Genomic DNA, 22,596 nt, shown 5'->3' with positions numbered 1-22,596 from the left:
AGCATGACTTGGGATAGTCTCTGTAATACAAACCATTCAATTCTGGTTTAAAAGGTAGCTTATAAAATAGAATTAATATGAGAGACAAAATTCATGACTTCCTGTAAGCAATTTTTTTCTTTCCCGTATATATTTCTTAAAAAAATTGTATGTTCGAGTCCCTTACAGCGAATAGTGGTTTGCGACTCGCATATTACCATCTTTCCTCCCCCACGTAAATCTCACAATCACCACATCCAAATTCTGCTTATTTTCTTTCCACATGCAAATCTTGGAGCATCACGTCCGAACTCTGCTGACGCCTGTGCCTGGCGCCCACTTAGCACGCTTGACTTGCGCCCGCTCTGTACAACTCGAAGGCCTTTTGTTAAAAGGTCTATCTATAGCTCCAGTTATACCCATTTAAGCGACACGGGCCGTAGATTATAGGCTATGGAGTTTACGATGTGTGGCTTATGCCCGTGATAAACGCCGTTTGGAAAGGCCGTTTGGTGGATAGTTGAGAGATTGAGATTTAACAATAGCGACGAAGAAAGAAGACGTGGTAGGACCGATAGGTAAGCACTATCAACAAAAAAAAAAAACAAGGGGGGAGAGAGAGCAGGAAATCCGGAAACTTTTAGAACATACGAGGCTGTAATCATTCACATGCAATAATTGCAACCGGAATAGGTAAATGCTGCTGTGATCAATGTTCTGCATAGTCGCGGCACCTGAAATTCTTTTGCCGTTCCTGGTTTCTTGACACCGGTTGGATGGGCTGATTAGTCTTTAGACTCGAAATGAACCTTGTTACAACCTTGGCCGAGCTTACATGTGCACTTGTATTTTCGGCTTCTGCCCGATAATAAGGCTCAATCATCCCAGCTAGTGCTACGGCTCTAGGGAATGGTGGCTTTCGGCCGTCTCCATCAACAGCTGACATCATATCTCTTCTTCCTTTTGCCCTCCGCCCATTGTTTCTTAATCAAGGGGTGGTTATTCGCCTCGTTTTATGAGAATTAATGCAAAAATACTATAGTTGCATGTAACAACGAATTCTTATTCCAAGGCTCATATAGAGGGGAGACTTTTGTTTTTCGGAACCAAACTTCATCGCTCTATAGATCAATTGCAACAATGGCAGCCTCTTTGCCCAACTGGATCAGAATGTCTGCAACAACCCCCCCAAATTTTTCTCATCTATTTCCCTCAGATGTTAAGCAATGGAACTGACATTGGCCTCTTCGTATGATCTAGTCTTCTCCTGGTCCTCAGCCTGGTCTCATTCCTCCCGCAGCTGCGTGAGTTCTGGCTGCGGCGAAATGCTTGCGGCATCTCGCCCTACTATGTGCTCTTTCAGCTCATCAGCGCGACGGAACTATTCGCGCTTGCATTTTACTATATGGTCAACAGCGTTCAAACGCCTCCAGGTCCCGACTTCTTTACACATAACCCGCCGCAGCTGGGAGATTATCTTAACCTGGTGCAGATGGCCTTGGTTTGGGTGTTGTGGCTCATCGTGTAAGCTTTCTCTTTCCTCTCCATCGTCTTTCTTTTATGTGTGTTTATATGTACTTGTCTCTTGGCCTCTAAGAGCCCATGTGCGCTGCCATTCAATATTTTGTCCACTGACCTTTGTTACTTTCTCTTTTCATGGGATCCAGATTCGCTGCCGTCCTACTGCTTCCATCAGAAAGCCGTGACAGGGCTCCCGGTGTCCGCAACTCTACCGTACCCACCGTGCTATCCATATACTTGGCATTTCTCCTCATATCACTCATACCGGTTGTCGTGGACGCCGCCTGGCCCTCGCAAGACGCTTCTTCTCATGAGTGGGCGCTGGCACTATTCCACGGCGTCCACACAATGTTGATCAATCCCATCGTCACTATCCTAATCTTGGCGTCCTTCTTCTCCCAGCGCGCCGAGATCCTACAGCACCCGCCAGGCACGGCCTCTTCGTCGCTCAGTCTCGTTGGTTTAGCCGTGCAAGTGGTCGTGTTTGCGGTGCTGGCATTAGCATGGGCATGGCGCTTTGTGTTCCCTGGGGGTTCATCTATTAGTTATACTTGGTATCAACTTGTTGGATTCGTCGCCGTGGATCATATAACGTTTGCTTTGGTACAGGCAGCGCTGCTAGCTGTTGCCATGCTGCATCGCGGGCGGAGTTTCACTGGTGGCGAGACAGAACCCTTATTGGACAACCGGAACTGATGGAATCTAGCTGGAGCATTATTCTTGCAAGGTACATGTTCTTTTACGCAAACACTCTTTAAACCAGGACATCATTTGCTCTATAGAAATACCTACCTAGTAAACAGTGTGCACGAGATTGATAAGTTGGCGCTGAGCAGGTCGTGCGAGATTGCAATTGCAAAAATAATTGTTAGCATCCTTTATATGCTCAGCACTTATTTTGCTTCCAGCACGTCGTCCTCATCCCATCCCTCCCGGACGTTCTTCGGTATTCTAACAAAGAAGACAGCTACAAACGCCGCAAAGCCGCACATACCAACTCCCAGATATAGCGCGTTTCTATATCCTTGAACGAGGTTTTGACCACCGTCGTTAGTGTAAAGTTCGACCGTTCCGGCAAATCCCAAACCTGTGGCCAGCCCATACGACAACAAAGTAGCGATGAGAGACCCCGCGATTCCTTGCTGTCTGCGTCTGACCGTAGCGCTGGCAATAATCTGGGCTGCGGTAAACATAAAATCCGGCCCAAAAGAACAGAGTATCATGGCGGGGAACTCTTGGGCCCAATAAGTCTGCTGCTCTGGCATGGTCGCAATGAGAACCATCGAAGCACAAGTGGCGATCGATCCAATAGCCATAATATACTGAACCGCCAAATATCTGATCGCTTTCGCGCTCAGTATTGCGGCACAGCAGCCACCAATGGTAAGAGGCACATATGCCGCAGATGCTGAAAATATGGTATAGTGCCGTACGTAGATATTCCATGCCGTAATATACCAGATACTGATACCGACACCCATAAAAGTTAAAAAGGCTGAGATTGTCATGGCGGAGAACGAGGGTGAATTCCAGATATTCAAAGGAAGCACCGGCTCTTTGGCCAACTTATATTCCCACGTGATAAAAAATGCGAAATGTATGACGGAGACGATAAAGAGCACGTAGATATAAGACTCAGCCCAACCTTTCACGGATGCCTCTCTAACGCATGGTTAGTAAAGTTAGTTAAGAACTTGGTCGAGAAGAAAAGGGATGGGGCAAACCGTCCTTACACCCAACAGAAGTTAAAGAGAACCAAGCCCGCGACGCCAAAATACGCCCCAATATAGTCGAACTTGCCGTGTGGATCTAAGGCTACTTTTTCCCCGGGTACAGCGAGGAAGAAGAGCCCGAATACAATCGTCCCCAGTATGGCTCTACAGCAGTGAGATCGCCTTAGCACTCCTTGGCACGGCACGCTTGACTAGAAATGACACTCACAGGAAGAAGAAGATCCACCACCAGGGAGCAAGTTGTCCAAAAAACCCAGAGAATACACTCCCGCCGCCAGCGCCAACGGGTGCCATGGCACCGAAGAGGCCCACGGTGATATTCCGCATTTTCCCGGGAGGGTATGTGGTTGTGAGAAGAGCGATGGCATTCGGCACGATGAAGGCACCGCCCAATCCGCTGAGAGCCCTCATAAGGCTCAAAGATATGACGCTGCGCATAAACCCGGCGATGAGCTGGAAGAGCACCCATATAAAGCCTGCTGCGACCACAGCATTCTTATGTCCGTAGATGGCACCCAGACGGCCTCCGATGAGAACGAACGATCCTTGCGTCAGACTAAAGGTGTTGAGGACGTGCTTAGTATCGAAAAGTCTTTCGCAATGGTGCGTACAAGGGTCCAACTTACGGATAGGAGGCGACAATCCATACTGCCTTTGAGCGCGAGGTGCCAAGTTGTGCTGCTATGTTGGCTGCACCAGTGATCCCAGAACCGTAAGGGATCATCTATGCCGGATGCCATATACCTTAATTAGTTGACTTAGAAACTCCTGGGGGCGGAGTATGAGCAATGTACCTGAAGGAATTGGAGTAGGATGATGCTAAAAGAAAAGAAGATTCCTCTGTAAATCTGGAGACTTTGGCGCCCAGGGTTGATTTGCTCCGCTACCTGGCCATCTTGCTTTGGTAAATAGGCTTGTGGTGGCTCTGGTGCAGTCATTGAAATAAGCTGTGATGCGTCTTGCTTCGCTTCTGCAGCTGCGGCGCTCATTTCGAACACTGGGGGAAAATAAAAATAAAAATAAAGGATGTGCTTCCCTGAACTGAGCAAAGTTCGGCGCAACGAACCTCATCTTCTACTCTTATAGCACCCTTGCGGCCGAGTGATTGAGAACACCAGTTGGGAGGCCAGAAAGGAATGAGCCCGGAGGGATTGTGGCATCCCTATCAACCTGCTACCACGTCATCTAGTGAGTAATTATCCGCCTGTGTCGTCGTTTCCCTGACGGCTCCACCGTTGGCTACGATTATTTGGATTGTTCCTTGTCTTGATCTCCCCGACAAAGAGGTTTTATTCTCATTGCTATGAGTATGGTCGGGGTGATTATTCAGCTTCCCAAGTTAGCCCCCTGGTCAACTCCTTAGGTAGAGCCTAGTGTTACTGCTTGCTAAGTAATATTATATATATATATATATATATTCATCAGCGCCATCTGAAAGCCATACAGAAGTCGTTCTCGCTGCCGACGGTAGCGGGTGAAGTGATTATATTAGCCTCCTTAGCCTTGAAGAGGGAGCGGCGTTTCACGTAGGCGACTATTTTGGGACGCTGGGGGATGCTTCTGGTGGCCTTGTCGCAACCCGGGCATACCCATCGCACACTATTCAGATATGGCTCATGGCATTGTCATTTTGGGTGGATATTCTGTTCTATAAGGGCTGACTGAAATGTCTCCCTCTTGTTTGGCGTGATGTAATTCTACTCTGTGGATATAAGCTTTCACTTCATTATTGCATTTGTTCTTATTTATCTTCACTTAGCCGCGTATGCGAGAACAAAAATCTCTAAAGAGGGTGAGCTAAAGACTCAGCCAATCTAAGCCCGGCCTTGTATACATATATATATTAATGAAAAAACGATGGTTTCCGTGTGTATTGTCCCAAGGAAAATAATCAATATGAAGACGGCATAGCCGAGAGTCTTCCTCCATCGGTGACAATGATACTCCCATTGAGGTAGCCACCCGCCGCGCCCGCCATCCATAGTATAACACCGGCGATGTCTTCAGGAGCACCGGACCTCGTGAGCGGAATAAATTCCTTCGGAAAGGAGCCTTCGGAGATACCCTTACCACTAATACCGGAGGCCTCATAGATGAAATCAGTCATCTCGGAGTGGTAAGGGCCTGGACAAATGCCGTTAACACGAATGTGATGTCCAAGTAGCGTAGTCGAGAGCATCTTGGTGAGCAATGTTGCCGCCGCCTTAGACCCGCCATACGCATAACCGGCAACGCTGACGTGGCGAATGAAGGCAGCATTAGAACTCATGATGATTATCTGGGGCCGAGGGGGCGAGAGAACCCCGCTTACTGGAGGTAAGCGTTTGGAATTTGCCGCGTCGAGCAAGGACAGAAATGCGACGGAGGTATAAAAGGCTCCTGTGAAATTTATGTCCGTGACCTGAGAAAATTCTTCGAGCGAAGGGGTCCAAAGAAACTCCTGGAGCTCTGCCACAGTAGCAGGGCTGCCGTCTGGTTTGGGAGGAGCAGAGCCGGAAGGTCCCATGATACCGCTGTTTGCTACGAGAAGGTCAATGTGAGTTGTCTGAGCTGCAACCCTCTCGACTGCAGCTTTCAACGATTCTTTCGATGTCACATCCCCTACGACGGGAATGATGGAACCCTTTAGGCCTAATGAAGCTGTCTCTTGAAGCTTGCTTTCTCTGCGACCGATAACAAACACCTTGGACGCACCATTAGCGTCAAGTGCCAGGGCCAGAGTTCTTCCGAGACCTATTATCTTTTGAGTGAGCGAAAGTTTTAAATTTATAACTAGGCTGAGCGCCTCGAAACTCTATGAAAACCCCCAAAAGGGTTGACACTTACCACTCCCACCCCCCGTAATGACTGCCACCAGCCCTTTAACGGAGAAGAGATTGCGTGCTTCAAGGGCCTCCATCTTAAGCAAACGGCAAGTCCAAACTGGTTTAAATTCTGATGAGGCTGTCCCCAAAAGAAAAGAAGAAAAACGGGATGTAATCTAGCCCAGCATTGAGTGATGACAAGGGGTATTTATAAGGTATACCAGCTTCATGGCAGTTATACCATTGTCCAACTTGTCTCTCCGCAGAAACATCACAGACAGATGAAACTTCACATTGGATTTGTCATGCGGCAAGTATCACGGCTTACAGATAGAGCAATGGGTCAGCTCAAGTTATTCGGCTTGTTTAGAAATTTAACTTTCGCAAAGACATTTCTTTTACTCGGTTTACAATTTACGTCTATTTCACACAGGATTAAATGGAGTGTTTATTAATTACGTGGGGCATACGCAATTTGAGAGACCCCAGACACGTCATTTAATAAACAGGAGCAGGCCTCACGGCTCCATAGTGAGTTTAAATCTCTACGCTTGGGCTGCCTTACACTGCATCGGGACTTTTACTAAGAGGCCCCGAGTTAACCTATTTCTATTTCTTTATGATATCGCCGTGTACCGCGCCAATGAGATGAAATTTGCAGCTATTGTCCGGTGGCGGCCGGGGGGGCGCATCCCACGTGCTGGCCATTTAATAATCGTGAAATTATGAACCACAAGCTCTTAGTAGGTCCATATGCCACTTCTGGAACCAAGTATATTAAGCCGCAGAATGTCGAAGGGAAACTCCTTCTATAACGCTTTATTTCGCTTTCATCCAAAACAAAATGTCCAATCAAAAAGTGGTCCTCGTGCTTGGTGGTGCGGGAGCTCAGAACTCGGCAGTTGTGCGGGAGCTTGCGAAAAGTGGCAACTTTCTGATCAGAGTCATGTCCCGCAATATACAATCGGAAGAGTGTGCGGCCTTATCTGCATTGAGTTTTGTTGAACTGCTCGAAGGGAATTGTTATGATGAAGCGGTTCTTATTTCAGCATTTCAAGGGGTACACGCATGCTTCGTCAATACCAATGGCTTCGCCATCGGCGAGAAGGCTGAGCTTTACTGGGGCATCCGGATATACGAAATCGCGTATTGGTCTGGAGTCGCGCATTTCGTATATAGCTCATTGCCGTATGTCTCTAAGAGGTCTGGCTATAACCCGGCGTATCGAGTCCCCTTCGTTGATGCTAAGGGAAAAGTCTGTGGTGAGTATAAAAATGGCTACCGGAATTTTTATGTATATTATGCCTGTTCTGATTAAATGCCTAGAATATTTGAAGGCCCAGCCTACTGACAAGATGAATTGGAGCATCTTGGAAACCGGACCATATCCCGAAGCTTTCCTCGCTGCTTGGGCACCTACTAAGGATGCAGATGGAATATACGTTTTCAGAATGCCAATCGGGTCTGAGGGCGCTGTTCCTTTTGTTGCTTTAGCGGATCTCGCCTGGTTTGCTCGGTATATTCTTCAACACCCACAGGAGTTCAAGGGTGATTTACTTAGTATTGCTATTACACACACAAGTGGTGATATAGTAGCATCGGCTTTTACAGCTGTCACTGGAGAGCCAGCCCGCTTCGAGCCCTTAAGCTTGTTAGAAGTGGCTAAAACCTGGCCTGCGACTAAAATTGGCACGGCTGGGTCACCGGGGTTTGATGACCCAACGTTAATGACCATGGCAGGCCAGCTGGTACCCTGGTACACTATATGGCAGGAGAGTGGTGGTAATATGGGTATATGGACGAAAGACTACAACCGCCTGGATCGAATTCACCCCAACCGGATACGAAGCATTGAGCAGTGGATGCGGGTTGACGGTTATTCTACGCAGAAGCGTCCTCCTGTTCTTAAGACGGGAATTTTCGGGGATCCTATGTAGTGGGCAAATCGCTGGGGAATTATCGTTCAAGTTGTTGGTGGATGTCTCCTTACAGAATGGTGCCACATCGGCTTCTCACAATTCCCATAAGCCATTGTAGTAGCGTATGCCAAGAGTCGCAATCCAGAGGCGACTAGACAGATAATATATGCTTGCTAAATCTATCCTTGCGGCGATTTACAACCGTTACCCGCTGTCAGTATAATCATGACACGAACCTTATAAAAGGTTTACCTCTCGTAGTGTAATCCTCTTACTCACGTGAAAATTTAGTACAACAAGATAAAGAATTGTTCTTCTAAAACAGGATACGTGTAGAGCACGGTACATACGGTACAGTCAAGCCTAACAATAATACAAAGCAACCTCAACTTCCATTCAATAGTTGCACAATTTCCTCAATGTAGGTACCTTCGTATTTCCAGTAGGAATTCTCCATGCACCGGTAGAGCGCCGCTATAAGTTCACATCACCGCCGTAGTTCATATGAGGGCAGCCAGCAAAGTGCCATTACCAATGGGCGGAGGATATAATAGAATCGGACATGGGTCAACTCGGGGCCTCTTAGTAAAAGCCCCGACGCAGTGTGGGGGAGCCCAAGCGTAAAGATTCAAACTCACCACGACATTCTCCACAATACGTACGTCGTTTCCTTTTCCACAATTGAATGGCTCTCCAGGGCCCCGGTACTTTTCCAACAATTCGCAGAGAGAAGTAACAGAATTAAGTAACTGGTGGTATGCGGCGAAAGAACCGAGTCAGAAATGTCCTTCCAGCGATTTCCTGGGGCGCTTTTGGAGAGCAGGCATGTCTGATTCCTAGAGAGCCTCCAAACTCTCGTGCAGACTTTCACCAAGCTCCCGCCGATACGCATTTGAACTTTCTCGGAAACCCAAAATCAAGGACCGAGGTTCTGTGTTTAAGCCGGAATGGTAGCATTATGGGATGCGGTACCAAGGGAATCTAAGAGGTGGAGTTTGTTTCGGAAGGTTAGGTAGATTAGAGGATGATAGAATATGTCAGACTAAAAACGAGGGCTACTTTACCCCAGAAGACCAAAATTAGACCTAGGGACTGTCTGGGTTGGAAAATAAATAAATGTTAGTTAATCTGAGCTACTTACTTGCTTACTAGCTAGATGACTGGTTATATATATAGGAAATCTATATTAATACCTAAACTAATGGCTTAACTAAGGGGTAGCTTAGATTCTGTTGAATTTCCTAAACTTAACCCTTATTCTAGTCTGACAATTTGTTATGGCCATTTAAAGGGCATAAAAAGCCATGCCCGGATAAGATCATGCGCGCTTAGTAAAAGTGCGCTGCCCGCTCATCAATTGCCACCCTAACAGTGATATACAAGCGGTTTACCAGTTTAACGGTTCGAAACAAACCCCGGCCATTCAACCTATGATTGATGCCAAGAGCGCTCCCTCAAGGTAGTCCTTTCGGAATCCGATCCCATAACTAAGACAGAGCGAGATACTTGACACGTTTTTGAACAGGGCCGATTTTGAGATAAAGATGCTTGACTTCCGCATTGCCATGGTAATATCGTCTCTACTCGAACGCTCTCCAGCAGCTGATGGAAAGAACAAATCTGCATTGAGAAAACAAGGCGGAATTTTGGAATATTCCCCCGAGAGACCAGAACCAAATCGACCATAATTGGAATCGTCGATGATGAGCTCAAGAACGTCGTCTCTGACGTATCGAAGTGACTCCAAGTTTAGGTACGATGTAACTTGGTCAGCATTGAGAAACGAGCCCTCATTAGCCGGATGATTGGGAGCGAGACCATTTACATCAGAGATGATCTCTGAGTCAACCATCGACTGCAAAGATGGCACTTCGGAAGGCCAATTGAGTGGCAGAGTATTGAAGGTGACGCTGGCTAGGCGATACATTTCGCCGTTTCCAGGCCCGAGGAACCATCGCAGATTAAAAAGTAGCTCTTCTCGGGAATGAATGTTAAGGGCATATCGAAAAATATGATTTGACGAGTCAAATGACTCAAGTAGAGAGCGATATGCGTAATACAAAGCTGAGCTGACAACCATCAGGCTCATCGAGACTTGACGAGACTGATTGACGGATCCGTGCGAGTTGAGAGATTCAATCACCCGTGGAACCTGCATCCAGCCGTTGCCGAACACATTTGCAGAGCTTAGGCTGAAGTAATTTGATGGCTCACAGTTTGCAAATATATTTCTAATAGTAGACTGATGATGAGCAGTGGTGGCATCCGATATTAGAATGTTCTCAGCCCTGGATTCTATGCATAGCTCGGTGTGGTTATGTAGACCTCCAACACGACCGCGGGGTGCATGTATAGAGTTTGCCTCTTTGGAATCAACGGCAACTTCTTGTTGTTGAGGCGGTAATGTACTACTCCGCTCGGCCATGTCGAACGAGGTAGCCGCGTCTGCGTTTTCCTTTATGAGAGACAGAGCGTTCTGCAGCGACAGATGGATTTTGTGGCCTAAAGCTGGGTCAACATTTGGTAGACTGGAGCCTAGAAGTTCGTCGGCAAGCTGGATAAAGGTATTGCCTAGTTTCTCAAGTGTTGCCTCCAGGTGGTTAATCCGAGTTGCATGTCGTGCCAACTCGGTAACCCTTTTAGCATGGAACAGCCGTTGCGACTGGCGATTCTTTTCCCTCCGAACCTGTCCAAACACAATCGGTTAGTGAAACTGAGCGATGCAAGCATCCCGCTGAACGCTCAGAAAGCACCCAATTACCTGGAGATTGCTATCATGTTGTTCTCGCGGTTCCCGTGGATGCCGTCTAGGCTTTGCACGTCTACTTGGCTGGGAATCAGTACTGGTATCCATGAGGTGCTCACAAGGTATTCCAATGTCGGGCAAGCTGGATGGGCGATCGAAACGGGGATTCTTGCCTACTTAGGGCGTGGGCAACTAAGGGTAGTGAAAGATGATTTGTCAGATGCGGCAACGTCTAACACCAGGATGCCGACCTCCAACCCGGCCAGTCGTATTAGCTAAAGTAAGCAGGCTACTCAGTATAGAATCCTAAGCTCCAAGGCTATTTGCGGTGCACTATTAGTGCAAACTTTACAGAAACTACTTGCGTAGGTGCTTTTTCGAATTGGTTGATAGCTAAGGAGTGTCTTGATCCTTAGGCGGCGGAGTCCCTCCCAGCGACAACTCAATTTACTACGCCAAATGCGCGAGTAGAACCTTTGCATAGCCAAACAAGCCATCATATTCCAGAAATTATCCACACGTAAACAGCGCTTCCTTGTGTGCCGGGCCTTGCTCCGTGCCTCAGTCCCACTAGGCATGTATACGTGTGTGGACTTCCACAAAGCCCAGATCGACTGTAACGGGGATAGCTCACATAATTGAACTCGAATGGACTGATGAAACAGAAGTTGAATTCTCTAAGAAAAAGTGGTTACTAGCTATTTAATTCCCAGGTGGCCTTAGGATGCCTTCACTTCAGGTACATAGCAAAGTGGTGTAGTTGCGTAACAGATTGCTAATGTGTATAGCCTGGACTTTTACTGTATATGATTTAGTTAATTTATTAATCTACACCATCGGGACCTTTACTAAAAAGCCCGCGCTTGTTACTATCTTGGGTATGAATGCTCCACTGGTATTAGTGATCGCTATGTTACTATCCGCGTGGTACTTGCGTATCCCGTGGGTCCCCATTAAGTATCTCGATTTACCTCTTTATGTTAACAATTAAGTGTAACGTTAAATGAACTATGGGGTGTGCCTGACAATGGCCTCTCCCTGGTTTGTAATCTTTGATTGGTGATACTTAGCCTAACCAACTTATAATAGCTTATGGGCAAAGTTGCGAACCGCAACAAGCCTGGCAAGTGCTTCCTCAAATGCAGGAATATTAAGAGCATTGAGCAAATGTTTTTCTTCACCTACTCTATAACTCATATGCCATGAAAGTCTCGCATGTGCTTGCGGGCCCAACTCAGGTTGGTTGTTACCCAATTGGGCTTTTTCGCGGAATCGCATTGCTTGCAGTACTATATTTCGTGGTATGAACTATCTCGAGCTTTCTCTCCTTCTCTTCATCAGGATTACACACCTCGTTCCAAGTCCTTTTTTTGTGCGGCCTTTAACTTTACTGTACTTACCAGCCCAATTAGAGGGAGAGCAGTCCAATGTACTCTTCAAGAGAATAATAAAGTCAGGTGAAACAGGTACCAAGAGCTTACTAGAAGGCTTTGATAGCAAAGGAGCAAGCAAAGGTAATAGTATAATTGTAGTTGGCAAGTTTCCAACTGTGAAAAGATGGATTATTATTGAGCTCGCTCTGAAGTTATGGTGACTGGGTTAGATGCGTTGAATTTTCTCCAGATGGTCATCAAATCGCGTCAGCATCTGATGATAGGACCATTAAGGTGTGGAGGATTCAGTCACAGACGGATAAAGATGTTTTACAAACGATTCATGAGCCCAGCAATGGCGATGAATGGGCATTTACCATAGGCTTTTCATTGATTGGCAAGAAGCTAGCATCCAGCGAAAACTATGGAGGCATTCGCGTTTGGGATTTGGCAGCCCCTAACGTTTCTGGAAGCAGAGTGATACTTTTTGATTGAACCCAAGTCTATGCGATTGCTTTCTTGCCCGATGGAGAGCGTCCTATTTCCTCTACAGGTCGGTGCCTGGGGCTCTGGAACTGCAAAACTGAGATAGTTGTGCGAGAAATTGCCGTTCTTCCAACGACGTTCCGATCGCTGAGATTGCGCGACGATTCTACCGGATATATCTTCACGGAAGCTGGGGCATAACCGATCGATAACCTTTTAATGCCTTCAGACGCCGTATCCGACGTCATGCAATCCTCAACAGGCCAGAGTTGGAAGGAGAAATCACAACTGCCCCTATCGAAAGCGAGCCTGTGGCCATATGGGCTAAACGCAGATCAAAGCATCATCACATGGAGAGATGAAGGCCTTATCTCACGAGACAAATTTCGTCCATACGACTCTGGCGATTGCACAACATGGATTCACGAAAAGAAAATTGGTATTGGCTGTGAATCGGTACTTGTTATGTCGTTCAGTTTCGCCGACAAGTCCGACCCCACGTTTTAGAGCATGCTGGCTCTTCATCAGTTGCCATTCAAAGATTGTCTCAAGATACATGCAACAAGTCGTTCGAAATAACCTACTTGGATGAGATTTCGTACTTTTTTTTTTTTTTTTTTTTTTTTTGGCATATGTATGCCCATATACAGGAAATGGACAATAAGTCAGGTTGTGAAGAAGCTGTTGAATTTCTGTGACTATTAACTTTGTGGGTAGTCTGCCTTTGCTGTTGATAGCCATTAAATTGAAGATGTCTCTCATTAGGCTTACTTTGTTATTTGACAGAACTAAGTATCCAATAGGTTAGGTAGTTTCGTCCTACGGTCCATACTGGCGAGAAGCTACTTCAAGCGCTCCTTCTATTACGCACCCCGCATTAAATGGCCGAACTTCATCACTTGATCTTCCTCTTTTATTCCTCTGAATACCCCTCAGGCCATCTATTTATCGCCGATTCGGCGATAATACCAAGTCAAAAGAAGAAAGGGCTGATGCTGACAGATTTCGCTGGGCATCTGCGGGGTTGACATGGATCAGATGTTGGGATCGTAGGATCATGCTAAAAAAAGGTGCTTAGGTCGATGCTACATCATCTCCATGATATCATTTACCAATCTTCAATTCTCGGATTTAGTCTCTTCATCCTTGCCCAGCGCTAGTAGACAAAAGACAATTTTAACCGTAGATACGACTCGCTGCTCTGTACCCTCAGTATCGATATAAGTCTAAGTAGGCGGTTGTAGAACACAACCATGCGCGAAGAGCTCCCAGCGACTGGATGACATTTATTTGTCTCTGAGAGAGATGCGACGTTCGTCATACATTGGGCGCCTGGAACGCCTTGACGCCTGATTCTCCCTTGCATACCTAGCATGCACTCAATTTGCAGCCGAGTTAAGAGCCAATCGGTTCGGCTATTCATCCGGTGAACGGCCCCCAGCTCGTTCAGACAGGCTGACCGCTGAGTTGGTATGCAGCATGCCCCCCGGACATAAGAGGAGTAGTATTCCGAGTCAATGCTACCTTTACTCCTCATTTCACTACTTTCTCCGCATCTCACGATCTCTGGGGCGAGATCCCGCTACTGATAAATAAAATTTTCCAAAAGAAAAAAACACAAACACCAAAGAACAGGACTCCAACTCAAAGCCAGAGATCAACAGCACCGTCTCTGGGACGCGTCTATTTTCATCATGCAACACGACATTTCAAAACTCATGACCGGTCAGTGGTCAACCCGGAAAAAGGAAAATGACGTAAAAGAAGCTACGAAGCTACCCCTCCTACTCTCACAGACCATGGAAGGCCGCCCGATTACATCGCAAAGTGACTTTCTGGCGCTGCCTCCAGAAATTCTGAGCGAAATAATGGCCTTGATCGCCAACGACAAAGCTGCTCTATCTACTCTCGCTCTAGTAAACAGCGATTGTAGACAGCTAGCTCGCTCTTATCAATTTGTCGAGGTTTGCTTTGATTATGGACCGCGATCAAGAAGGCTTTTACAGCGGCTCGTGGACGAAGCACAAATTAGAGCAGATACTGCCAGTGGCACTCCAGCTCCTCTATTTATCGGCTCTTGTATTCGTCAAGTCAAAGTTCAACCTGAGCCACGACACGTTGCTGCTGCGCACAAAGATCTCTGGGCGGCCAGCTCGGGAGATCCTAACTGTATTCTATCACCGCAACAAATGGATGAGCTGCGCAACAACGCGGCATATAAGTACCTCATCAAGTACCGCCAGCCTATCCTCAAGGTGCTGGCTGAGGCAATGCCCCATCTTGATAGCCTGTCGTGGAATGATGAGATGTGCCTCGACATCGAGGCCATGAGAACATTGGCACGTCTGCCCTTGCAGAATCTCGAGTTTTCCGGAGCCTACGTCGGAGTACCATTTTCTCTAGAATCTCCGTTGGTTCCACACGCCACACAGTTGCAATCACTTTCTATGGGCATCAACTCGTGCAAAGAGGCCATGCATGCGGAAGGCAAGCCAAAGAAATCTAAGAAACTATCTTCACTCATATCACGCTTCCTTCAGCATAACTGTGAATCACTGGAGAGCCTCACAATAAAATCCTCCGGTAAAAAGGCTGAAAAATTCCGAGGCCATGAGGCAATGACATTTCCTCGTCTTCGCTATCTCGATCTTGCCTCTGGCACGAGCTACCCCGACATGGCGGCTTGGTCGTCGTTCTTGTCTGCACCACTGAGACAGCTGTCACTCCCTCTGAATGGTCTAAATACCTCCCAACAATACATGTCCGATTGCCTTACGTTTCAAGACCTTGAAACGCTGGTTGTGCCGTCTCTCTCTATGGACATGGAATTCGCAAAACCGATCGCGGATTTTGTATTGCGGCATTCTCATGTCAGCAAACTGTCTGTCCAAAACAGTACACCATATCTTCTGGATCAGCAAATTCTTCCTGCCTTGGCCAACGGAGACTGGTCAAACCTCACTTCCCTTTCAATATCATGGAGATATCCAGAAAATCTTACCTCTTCAGACACCCAGCAAGCCTATACTCACATTGCCGCAGAATCACTGGCTGCCATCACTCGTATCAAATCATTAGAACAACTTTGTCTCAGCGCTGGAGAGGCTATTGGTGAGGCTGCTGGCTGGCGTCAGTTTTGGCTCCCCGACCATGATGACTTGCGACTGCGACTCCAAGGCTTGGACAATCTCCAAAAGCTTGCCTTCTCAAGAGATACATATATGATTCCGGATGAGATACCATTTCGAGATATCGAAAGCTATTACGATGACCGTTGGGTGACACAGGCAGAGTTCGATGACGCTTTATCACTCCCTCATTTTGGTCCAGCCAACGAAGGTCGTTTGAGATTTAGACAACGACGTGATGTCCGCGCGGCTGATTCGGTTGATGACGATGATTTCGACGACTACGGCTTTGAAAGAGAAGACTACGAAATCAACGTCCATGTGGATGTCGGTAATTTTGCTCCCAACGACAAGGTCTGGGAGCGTGCTCACCTTTACCGCATGCTCAAGGAAGCAGAGCAATACGCAACGGTCTTACCAAGTTTGAAATGGGTCTTTTGTGGCCAGCGGCCAATGTCAGTCAAGGCAACAGAGGGATTGGAGGAGAAAATCTTCAAAGCCACGCCGTTGACTAACCAGAGAGATTCTCTTGGGGAAATCTTGGTACCAATCTTTGAAATGAAAGGAGGTAACTGATTTGACATAATCTTAAGCTATTGTTTGTTTATTAGCGGTTGTTTTTGAAATGAATTTATGATGTCTGGCTCGTTGAGCAAGGTTTTGTCTGGGAAAGGAATTTATGGAAGATGAAGGGAAACGGAGCTATGGAGCTAAGCGGAAGCCTCAGAGGCTATGGTCTATCTAAGGGGTGTTTTATATGATGTTCACGCTCATTTTATCTGGTTAGGTTTAGGTATCAAGTTTTGGGTCTCATCTTCTCTTAGAATGAATAACATATAAGTCTTGAACGTGCCTCATCTCCACACTGAGCGGTGTTTCAATTGTTAAATCCGATTACCCGGCGGTTGATTACCCGTCAGCTAGTCAGACGTATATCAGCACTTTCGACGCTTCAAATGGATACAGTAGTACAATTGAGCAAGAAAAAAAAAAAGTTCAAAATTACTTCCATAATATATACTTATAAAAATATGATATACATCAATGAAAGTGCGGCGCTACTTTGTCGGCAATTTATGCTTATAACATTAAATGCTTTAAGCTGTTCCATTTGAATATGTCATCAGTTGCTCCCAAAGCCCGGCCGAAACCCGGCCTCCATTAGTCATCCATTTTACAACACCAAATGCTAGAGCCGTGCGCCTTAATTTACATTCATACACCAACTTATTCACTTTATACCATCTTAACTCAGCGGTTGCATTTCACACACACACTCGTTCTTCTCACCAGCTGAGCATATTCTAATGTTCAGTTTCGATAAGCTTGCGACTATAAAATGCGCACAACCCTTCGGAGATCCTGCAACGCGTGCGCAAAGGCGAAACTCGGCTGTGATCTCCGAATCCCCCAGTGCTCTAGGTGTATCAAGAGAAATTCCAAATGCGTATATGCAAATAAACCGCTGAACTCACCTCTGGATGCATACGGCTCATCTAAAGAGGTGACTAGCTACAGTCCACCGGCTGTTGACATTGTTGCGGAGGTGATTTCTGTACTGCCCCAAGATGGAGAGACAATATCTCAGTTTTCGGAAAATCCGGCTTGGATACGAAATCCAGCAACCGCCTCTTTCGATCCATTTGATTCATATCCGCCGACAAGACTTCCTAGACTACATGTTCAACGTCTAATACACCGATGTATGTAGCTCACCCTCTTCCTGTGCCGGTTAATGTCTGACTGACCTATGAACCTTGACAGTTCTGTCCAGCATTGCATTTCAGTACTATCCACTAGACCTCAATATGGAATCAAATCCATTCATTGTTTCCTGGTGGCCTCTTGCGCTTGCAGACCAGGCACTCTTTCATGTGTCGTTACAGACCGCATCTCTTTATGAGGAGCTGCAAGCGCAGAAGGGGTTCCCAATTTCAGATCTCCTCATGGTTGATTCGATTGCTTTGGTGAGACGACGAATCGAAGATTCATCATTAGCGTTTCAAGACGAGACGCTGGACTCTGTGGTAACGTTGGCTGCTATTGAGGTAATATGCCCCCCTCTTCCCGACGATATACCTTTCCTCGCTGACGCAGTGTACCAATAGCATGGAAAGGGAAATATTGAAGCTAGTAGAATGCACATTGATGGAGTCAAAAGAATGGTTGGCATCAGGGGCGGAATCGATGAGCTGAAACAGAGAAGCCCGCTCACGGCGAGAATGGTCTCATGGTGAGTGTTGCACGAATGAATGGCGGGAATGACTGCTGAATAACATTCTGCAGGGTATCTATGCTTGTCATGGAAGCACCTCAGTTCCCGATTAAAGACGATTCTGGCTATGGAGATGGAATCAGCGCAATACCGCAGTGGCAGCTGGTTTCGGCAGACGCGGAGACACAAGACGCGAATCTGGACAAACTAAATCTCACACCGGCCATGAGCAACATTTTGTCTCGACTCAGGAACATCCTTCACCATTCATGGCATTCAAGCTTGACCAATACGCAGTTGCATGATCTAACCTGCTTTGTTATGCACAAATTACTGCTGCTGCCTCCGTGCCTGGATGCAGATGCAAATCCCGTACAATCGGCCGCCTCTGAGTGTCTCCGATACGCGACCGCACTTTATATGCTAATCTTACATGGCACCACATATTATTCCCACGTTGGCTTAGCCAATGCCATCATTCTTCAGCTCAAGGGCCATCTGGCGGCCCTGCTGAGAAATGATCATATCAGCGATCCACTAGGGATCTGGGCTATTTCCGTCGGCATGGTGGCTACCATTGGCACCAGGAACCACGAATGGTTCACGGATCAAGCGAGCGTGGCTGCAGCAGCTCTCGGCTTGAAGACATGGGAAGATGTTCTCACGCATCTGCAGAGCATCCTCTGGGTAAGGGTGCCACAAGAGGAACTTTTCCGCCAGGAGTGGGAGGAAGTGTTTAAGATGGCTGCAAAATGAGGTTAGCAAGTTGCGGGTTTCACGGAAGTCATCCAATCAAACTATGGGCTCTTTCGATTCTCATCATGACATCCAATCGAAGCTCGGGACACAACAAGGATCATGCCAAAATCTTGTCATGCTCGACTCCACAGGGACATCCCATGAATTCGGAGTCTAGAACTAATTAGGACTAGACTCCGAATGTCTAATTCACGGCGGTAGTTCCGGAGCAATTAGCTTCATTATTGGCTATTCCCCAGTTGTGTGTGTCTTGTGTCTCACTCATCATCCTGTCTTGGGGTTTAGTACACAAACGGCTACCACTCGCTGAGAAATGTCGAGATGTGGTGATAATACGAGTACGAAGGACAACCGACACATTTCGCGGATACGGATCGTGCCGTTTGCTCAGATTGCGGTCAACATCTGGCCACTTTCTCTGGCCTGAAACTCACTGCCATTGGCTAATTCATCCACCATGATTACGTGAAGACGAAGATGCCGTCCACTGGCAAACACCTTAAAAACAACCCGTCGCCCAGAAAGTTGTTTGGTGCTCAGACGCTTTCGTGACTCTTTATCAACATAGCCTGTGGTTGACGAGGTCTAACGACACCATGGCCACCATCGTTGAAGGCAGTCTGCCGCTCTCTGTTGAGACAACAGCCAACGTGACTCAACATGGCGCCTCAAAACTGGCTGGCGGCTTTCTGTCAAGTTACTCAGGCTGGCAGATTGCCATCACAGCCATTCTATCTCTCGTCATCTATGACCAGTGTATGTTGTGTCAAAAGCTTGATGTGGTAATGGCTCGCTGATACAAGTACAGTGTTGTACCTTTGGCAAAAGGGATCCATAGCTGGACCTACCTTCAAGATCCCGATCATGGGACCGTTTCTGCAAGCCATCCACCCCAAGTTTGAAGCATACCTTGCTCAATGGGCCAGTGGTCCTCTCAGCTGCGTATCTGTGTTTCACAAGTATGTTTCCCACATACATCTAGATCCCGCCCTTGCTTGATGTTCAGGATATTGGCTAAATTCCTTCTAGGTTTGTTGTCTTGGCCTCGGACCGCGACCTGGCACACAAAGTCTTCAAGTCCCCTACCTTCGTCAGACCATGTCTCGTCCCCATGGCGATCAACATTATGCGTCCAACCGCATGGGTGTTCCTCAATGGAAAGGCGCATGCCGAGTTTCGCAGAGGCTTGACTGGGCTGTTCACAAACAGGGCGCTCAGCACCTATCTGCCTGTCCAAGAAAAGGTCTATTCAGATTACTTCGACAGATTTGTCGAGCATAGCAAAGCCAACGGAGGAAAACCTACGAAGTTCATGGGCTGGTTCAGGGAGATCAACTGCGCATTGTCGTGCCGTACCTTCTTTGGAGACTACATCTCCCAGGAGGCAGTCAAGAGAATCGCAGACGACTTCTACCTCGTCACCGATGCACTCGAGCTTGTCAACATCCCACTCTCCATCCATATCCCAGGCACCAAGTGCTGGCGAGGGAAGCGCACGGCGGATGCCGTACTAGCCGAGTTCACAAGATGTGCAGCTGCGTGCAAGGCTAACATGGCCTCTGGGGCTCAAGCTACGTGTATCGTCGACCAGTGGGTTCAGCACATGTATGAGTCAAAGAAATACAACGAGGATATTGCTGCGGGCAAAGAGGGAATCGAGAAGCCTACAAATCTTATTCGCGAGTTCACAGATGAAGAGATTGCCCAGACCCTCTTCACCTTCCTGTTTGCCTCTCAAGACGCGTCTAGCAGTGCCACTACATGGCTTTTCCAGATTCTGGCTCAGAGACCCGATGTTTTGGACCGCCTGCGAGTTGAGAATCTGGCAGCACGAGGCGGCGATAAGAACAAACCGTTCGAGCTTGAGATGTTTGAGTCGCTGACTTACACCAACGCTGTGATCAAGGAGCTTCTTCGCTATCGTCCACCAGTCATCTTTGTGCCTTATCTTGCCACGAAGGCGTTCCCGGTCACTCCCGATTACACCGTGCCGAAGAATGCCATGATTATCCCCTCTTGTTACCCGGCTCTTCACGACCCGGTAGCTTACCCGAATCCCGATACTTTTGATCCCGAGCGCTGGATCACAGGAGATGCCGAGACTAAGACTAAGAACTGGCTGGTTTTCGGCGCTGGTGCGCATGACTGTCTTGCGCGACGATATGTGCCACTTACTATGGCGGCCATGATTGGCAAGGCTGCATTGGAGCTTGATTGGGTACACCACGCGACACCTCGATCAGAAGAGATTCGAGTGTTTGCCACTCTGTTTCCCATGGTATGTTGAATGCTTGCAGTGTCTCTATGTGACAACTTTAGTGAATGTCTGAGCTAACCGTATTCCTAGGATGAATGCCCCCTCGTCTTTACGAAGCGAGAATAATTTTATGACCTCAAAAGTTTTTTATATCGTTATTAATACACTCATATAGCGTTCGAATGCTGAATGCTGCTTTCATCGGGGAATATTATTGCACGGGGGTTATCATTTCTGTACTTGTGACGTACGACAGGGGCATGGATTTCTCACCCACCTGGCTAAAGGCCAGACGACTTGGGGAAATAAGAGTCCGACATATTACTAGAAAGTAATGCATCACTAATATTCGTGTAGACTATATTAGGCTAGAAAATGCTAGTATATTATAAGCTCGGTCTTCTGAGGGTTTCAACCGTCCGAGTGGTTTGTTACAAAGGAACTCTATGATGTGAATTATGTCTGTGGTGAATGATACAAATATGAATGGTAACTGTGGAAAGAAATGAAGAATCGAATATTGTTACAAGTAAAATGAAAGTAGATCGCAGCGATCGTGTTTACTCGGTCTTGAGATGCTCTTGTGCCAACTTTTTCGACCAGGGTTTTTGACTCAAAATCATCATGTCCTACCAAATCGCTTTTGTTAGTCTCAAATGAGGCTGAGTAGTCGATATTGCAACGAGATACTCACGATAACACCTTGAGGTAGCAGCCATAAAGCGAATCTCCCAATACTGGCGCCGCCTCCAACCCACTGCTTGCCAGTGGCCCCCTTCTCAACCCGACTCAAAACATCCTGGGCAAATACCTCTGGTTTCACACCGTATGGATTCTCTTCTGGATTGTCTTCAATAATGTCCTTGACGCAATTGTAGTAGGAGTTTTCTGGAAAGGTGAGCGTTTGTAAGTTGACAAAGAACTTTGTCGCAATGCCACCGGTGACAAGTGTGATGACGCGAACTCCAAGAGGGGCCATCTCAAGGCGCCAAGTCTCGCTTGCTTGATTGAGAGCTGCCTTGGTAGCGTTATAGATGCCTAGTTTGTAAATTAGCCTGACTGGCTGTAGTGAGATGGAATATTGCTAGTACTTACTTGAGAAAGCAAAAGGGAAAACACTTCCCACAGAAGAATTGTTAACCACACAACCCCGAGCCGCAACTAGCATCGGGCCAAACGCTTGCATCATGGCAAGAACGCCAAAGAAGTTGAGGTCGAATAACTTCTTGGCTTCCTCAATTGAAGTGTCTAGACCCGGCATGTTTAAGCCAAGACCAGCGTTGTTGATTAAAACATCAAGTCTGTCTGTGTGCTTTCGAACTTCCTCCGCAGCTAATGCGATGGATTCCAAAGATGTCACGTCAAGTGCAATCACAGTGACATTAGCTACTTCGCGTAGACTTTCCGGTACCTTGGAAGGCGTGCGAGCTGTGACAAAGACGTGGTAGCCTTTGTTTCGGAAGGCCTCTGCGAAAGCCGGGCCAACTCCACCGGCGGAGCAGCCTGTGACGAGACAGGTTTTTCTTGTAATAGACATTGTGTAATGATAGTAGTAGATTTGTCTTAGATGATTCTGAGAAGAAAGTTGATAGACTACGATTGGAGATACATTCCAACTTCGAATATCAACGGCCACAGGCCTTTAAATACAGTTCTTTCGAGACTCAACGGACATA

The 22,596-nt window shown here is 47.1% G+C and overlaps 9 protein-coding genes across 9 annotated transcripts; 5 read left to right on the top strand and 4 right to left on the bottom strand.

The window, feature by feature from the left end:
- Positions 1–916: 916 nt before the first annotated feature.
- On the top strand, positions 917–2,339 carry V8C40DRAFT_248159 (uncharacterized protein). Its single transcript, XM_083216481.1, has 3 exons — positions 917–1,151; positions 1,240–1,503; positions 1,647–2,339. The coding sequence occupies exons 1-3, from the start codon at positions 1,120–1,122 to the stop codon at positions 2,194–2,196; spliced, it is 846 nt and encodes a 281-aa protein (XP_083072166.1). The 5' UTR covers positions 917–1,119; the 3' UTR covers positions 2,197–2,339.
- Positions 2,340–2,393: 54 nt separating this feature from the next.
- Positions 2,394–3,957, bottom strand: V8C40DRAFT_275494 (MFS transporter; the record flags this gene model as incomplete). The annotated part of the gene is made up of 4 exons (XM_083220717.1): positions 2,394–3,162; positions 3,234–3,377; positions 3,442–3,789; positions 3,860–3,957. The coding sequence occupies 4 exons, from the start codon at positions 3,955–3,957 to the stop codon at positions 2,394–2,396; spliced, it is 1,359 nt and encodes a 452-aa protein (XP_083072165.1).
- A 1,141-nt stretch (positions 3,958–5,098) lies between these two features.
- V8C40DRAFT_280151 (SDR family NAD(P)-dependent oxidoreductase) lies at positions 5,099–6,132 on the bottom strand (the record flags this gene model as incomplete). Its single annotated transcript, XM_083221355.1, has 2 exons — positions 5,099–5,966; positions 6,060–6,132. The coding sequence occupies 2 exons, from the start codon at positions 6,130–6,132 to the stop codon at positions 5,125–5,127; spliced, it is 915 nt and encodes a 304-aa protein (XP_083072164.1). The 3' UTR covers positions 5,099–5,124.
- A 749-nt stretch (positions 6,133–6,881) lies between these two features.
- Positions 6,882–7,974, top strand: V8C40DRAFT_280149 (NmrA/HSCARG family protein; the record flags this gene model as incomplete). Its single annotated transcript, XM_083221354.1, has 2 exons — positions 6,882–7,299; positions 7,364–7,974. 2 exons carry the CDS (start codon positions 6,882–6,884, stop codon positions 7,972–7,974), a joined length of 1,029 nt encoding a protein of 342 aa, XP_083072163.1.
- Positions 7,975–9,379: 1,405 nt separating this feature from the next.
- V8C40DRAFT_266999 (uncharacterized protein) lies at positions 9,380–10,810 on the bottom strand (the record flags this gene model as incomplete). Its single annotated transcript, XM_083219816.1, has 2 exons — positions 9,380–10,642; positions 10,718–10,810. 2 exons carry the CDS (start codon positions 10,808–10,810, stop codon positions 9,380–9,382), a joined length of 1,356 nt encoding a protein of 451 aa, XP_083072162.1.
- A 3,445-nt stretch (positions 10,811–14,255) lies between these two features.
- Positions 14,256–16,265, top strand: V8C40DRAFT_266998 (uncharacterized protein; the record flags this gene model as incomplete). The annotated part of the gene is made up of 1 exon (XM_083219815.1): positions 14,256–16,265. The coding sequence occupies one exon, from the start codon at positions 14,256–14,258 to the stop codon at positions 16,263–16,265; it is 2,010 nt and encodes a 669-aa protein (XP_083072161.1).
- A 763-nt stretch (positions 16,266–17,028) lies between these two features.
- Positions 17,029–18,660, top strand: V8C40DRAFT_275489 (uncharacterized protein; the record flags this gene model as incomplete). Its single annotated transcript, XM_083220716.1, has 5 exons — positions 17,029–17,206; positions 17,258–17,392; positions 17,454–17,737; positions 17,798–17,922; positions 17,976–18,660. The coding sequence occupies 5 exons, from the start codon at positions 17,029–17,031 to the stop codon at positions 18,658–18,660; spliced, it is 1,407 nt and encodes a 468-aa protein (XP_083072160.1).
- Positions 18,661–18,960: 300 nt separating this feature from the next.
- Positions 18,961–21,352, top strand: V8C40DRAFT_36654 (cytochrome P450). Its single transcript, XM_083222899.1, has 4 exons — positions 18,961–19,419; positions 19,472–19,622; positions 19,693–20,941; positions 21,011–21,352. Exons 1-4 carry the CDS (start codon positions 19,260–19,262, stop codon positions 21,044–21,046), a joined length of 1,596 nt encoding a protein of 531 aa, XP_083072159.1. The 5' UTR covers positions 18,961–19,259; the 3' UTR covers positions 21,047–21,352.
- A 128-nt stretch (positions 21,353–21,480) lies between these two features.
- Positions 21,481–22,457, bottom strand: V8C40DRAFT_266995 (uncharacterized protein; the record flags this gene model as incomplete). Its single annotated transcript, XM_083219814.1, has 3 exons — positions 21,481–21,549; positions 21,615–21,958; positions 22,016–22,457. 3 exons carry the CDS (start codon positions 22,455–22,457, stop codon positions 21,481–21,483), a joined length of 855 nt encoding a protein of 284 aa, XP_083072158.1.
- Positions 22,458–22,596: the final 139 nt, after the last annotated feature.

The sequence above is a fragment of the Trichoderma camerunense genome, assembly GCF_050948025.1.
Source record: "Trichoderma camerunense strain CBS 138272 chromosome Unknown V8C40scaffold_11, whole genome shotgun sequence".
Taxonomy (NCBI): domain Eukaryota; kingdom Fungi; phylum Ascomycota; class Sordariomycetes; order Hypocreales; family Hypocreaceae; genus Trichoderma; species Trichoderma camerunense.
This window is presented reverse-complemented; position numbering and strand designations above follow the sequence as displayed.

Coding starts and splice junctions, on each gene's coding strand:
- V8C40DRAFT_36654 (XM_083222899.1), top strand. CDS start 19,260: ATGGCCACCATCGTTGAAGGCAGTCTGCCGCTCTCTGTTGAGACAACA. Junction 19,420..19,471: donor TCTCGTCATCTATGACCAGT/GTATGTTGTGTC, acceptor ATACAAGTACAG/TGTTGTACCTTTGGCAAAAG. Junction 19,623..19,692: donor TGCGTATCTGTGTTTCACAA/GTATGTTTCCCA, acceptor AATTCCTTCTAG/GTTTGTTGTCTTGGCCTCGG.
- V8C40DRAFT_248159 (XM_083216481.1), top strand. CDS start 1,120: ATGGCAGCCTCTTTGCCCAACTGGATCAGAAT. Junction 1,152..1,239: donor TTGCCCAACTGGATCAGAAT/GTCTGCAACAAC, acceptor CGTATGATCTAG/TCTTCTCCTGGTCCTCAGCC. Junction 1,504..1,646: donor TGGGTGTTGTGGCTCATCGT/GTAAGCTTTCTC, acceptor CATGGGATCCAG/ATTCGCTGCCGTCCTACTGC.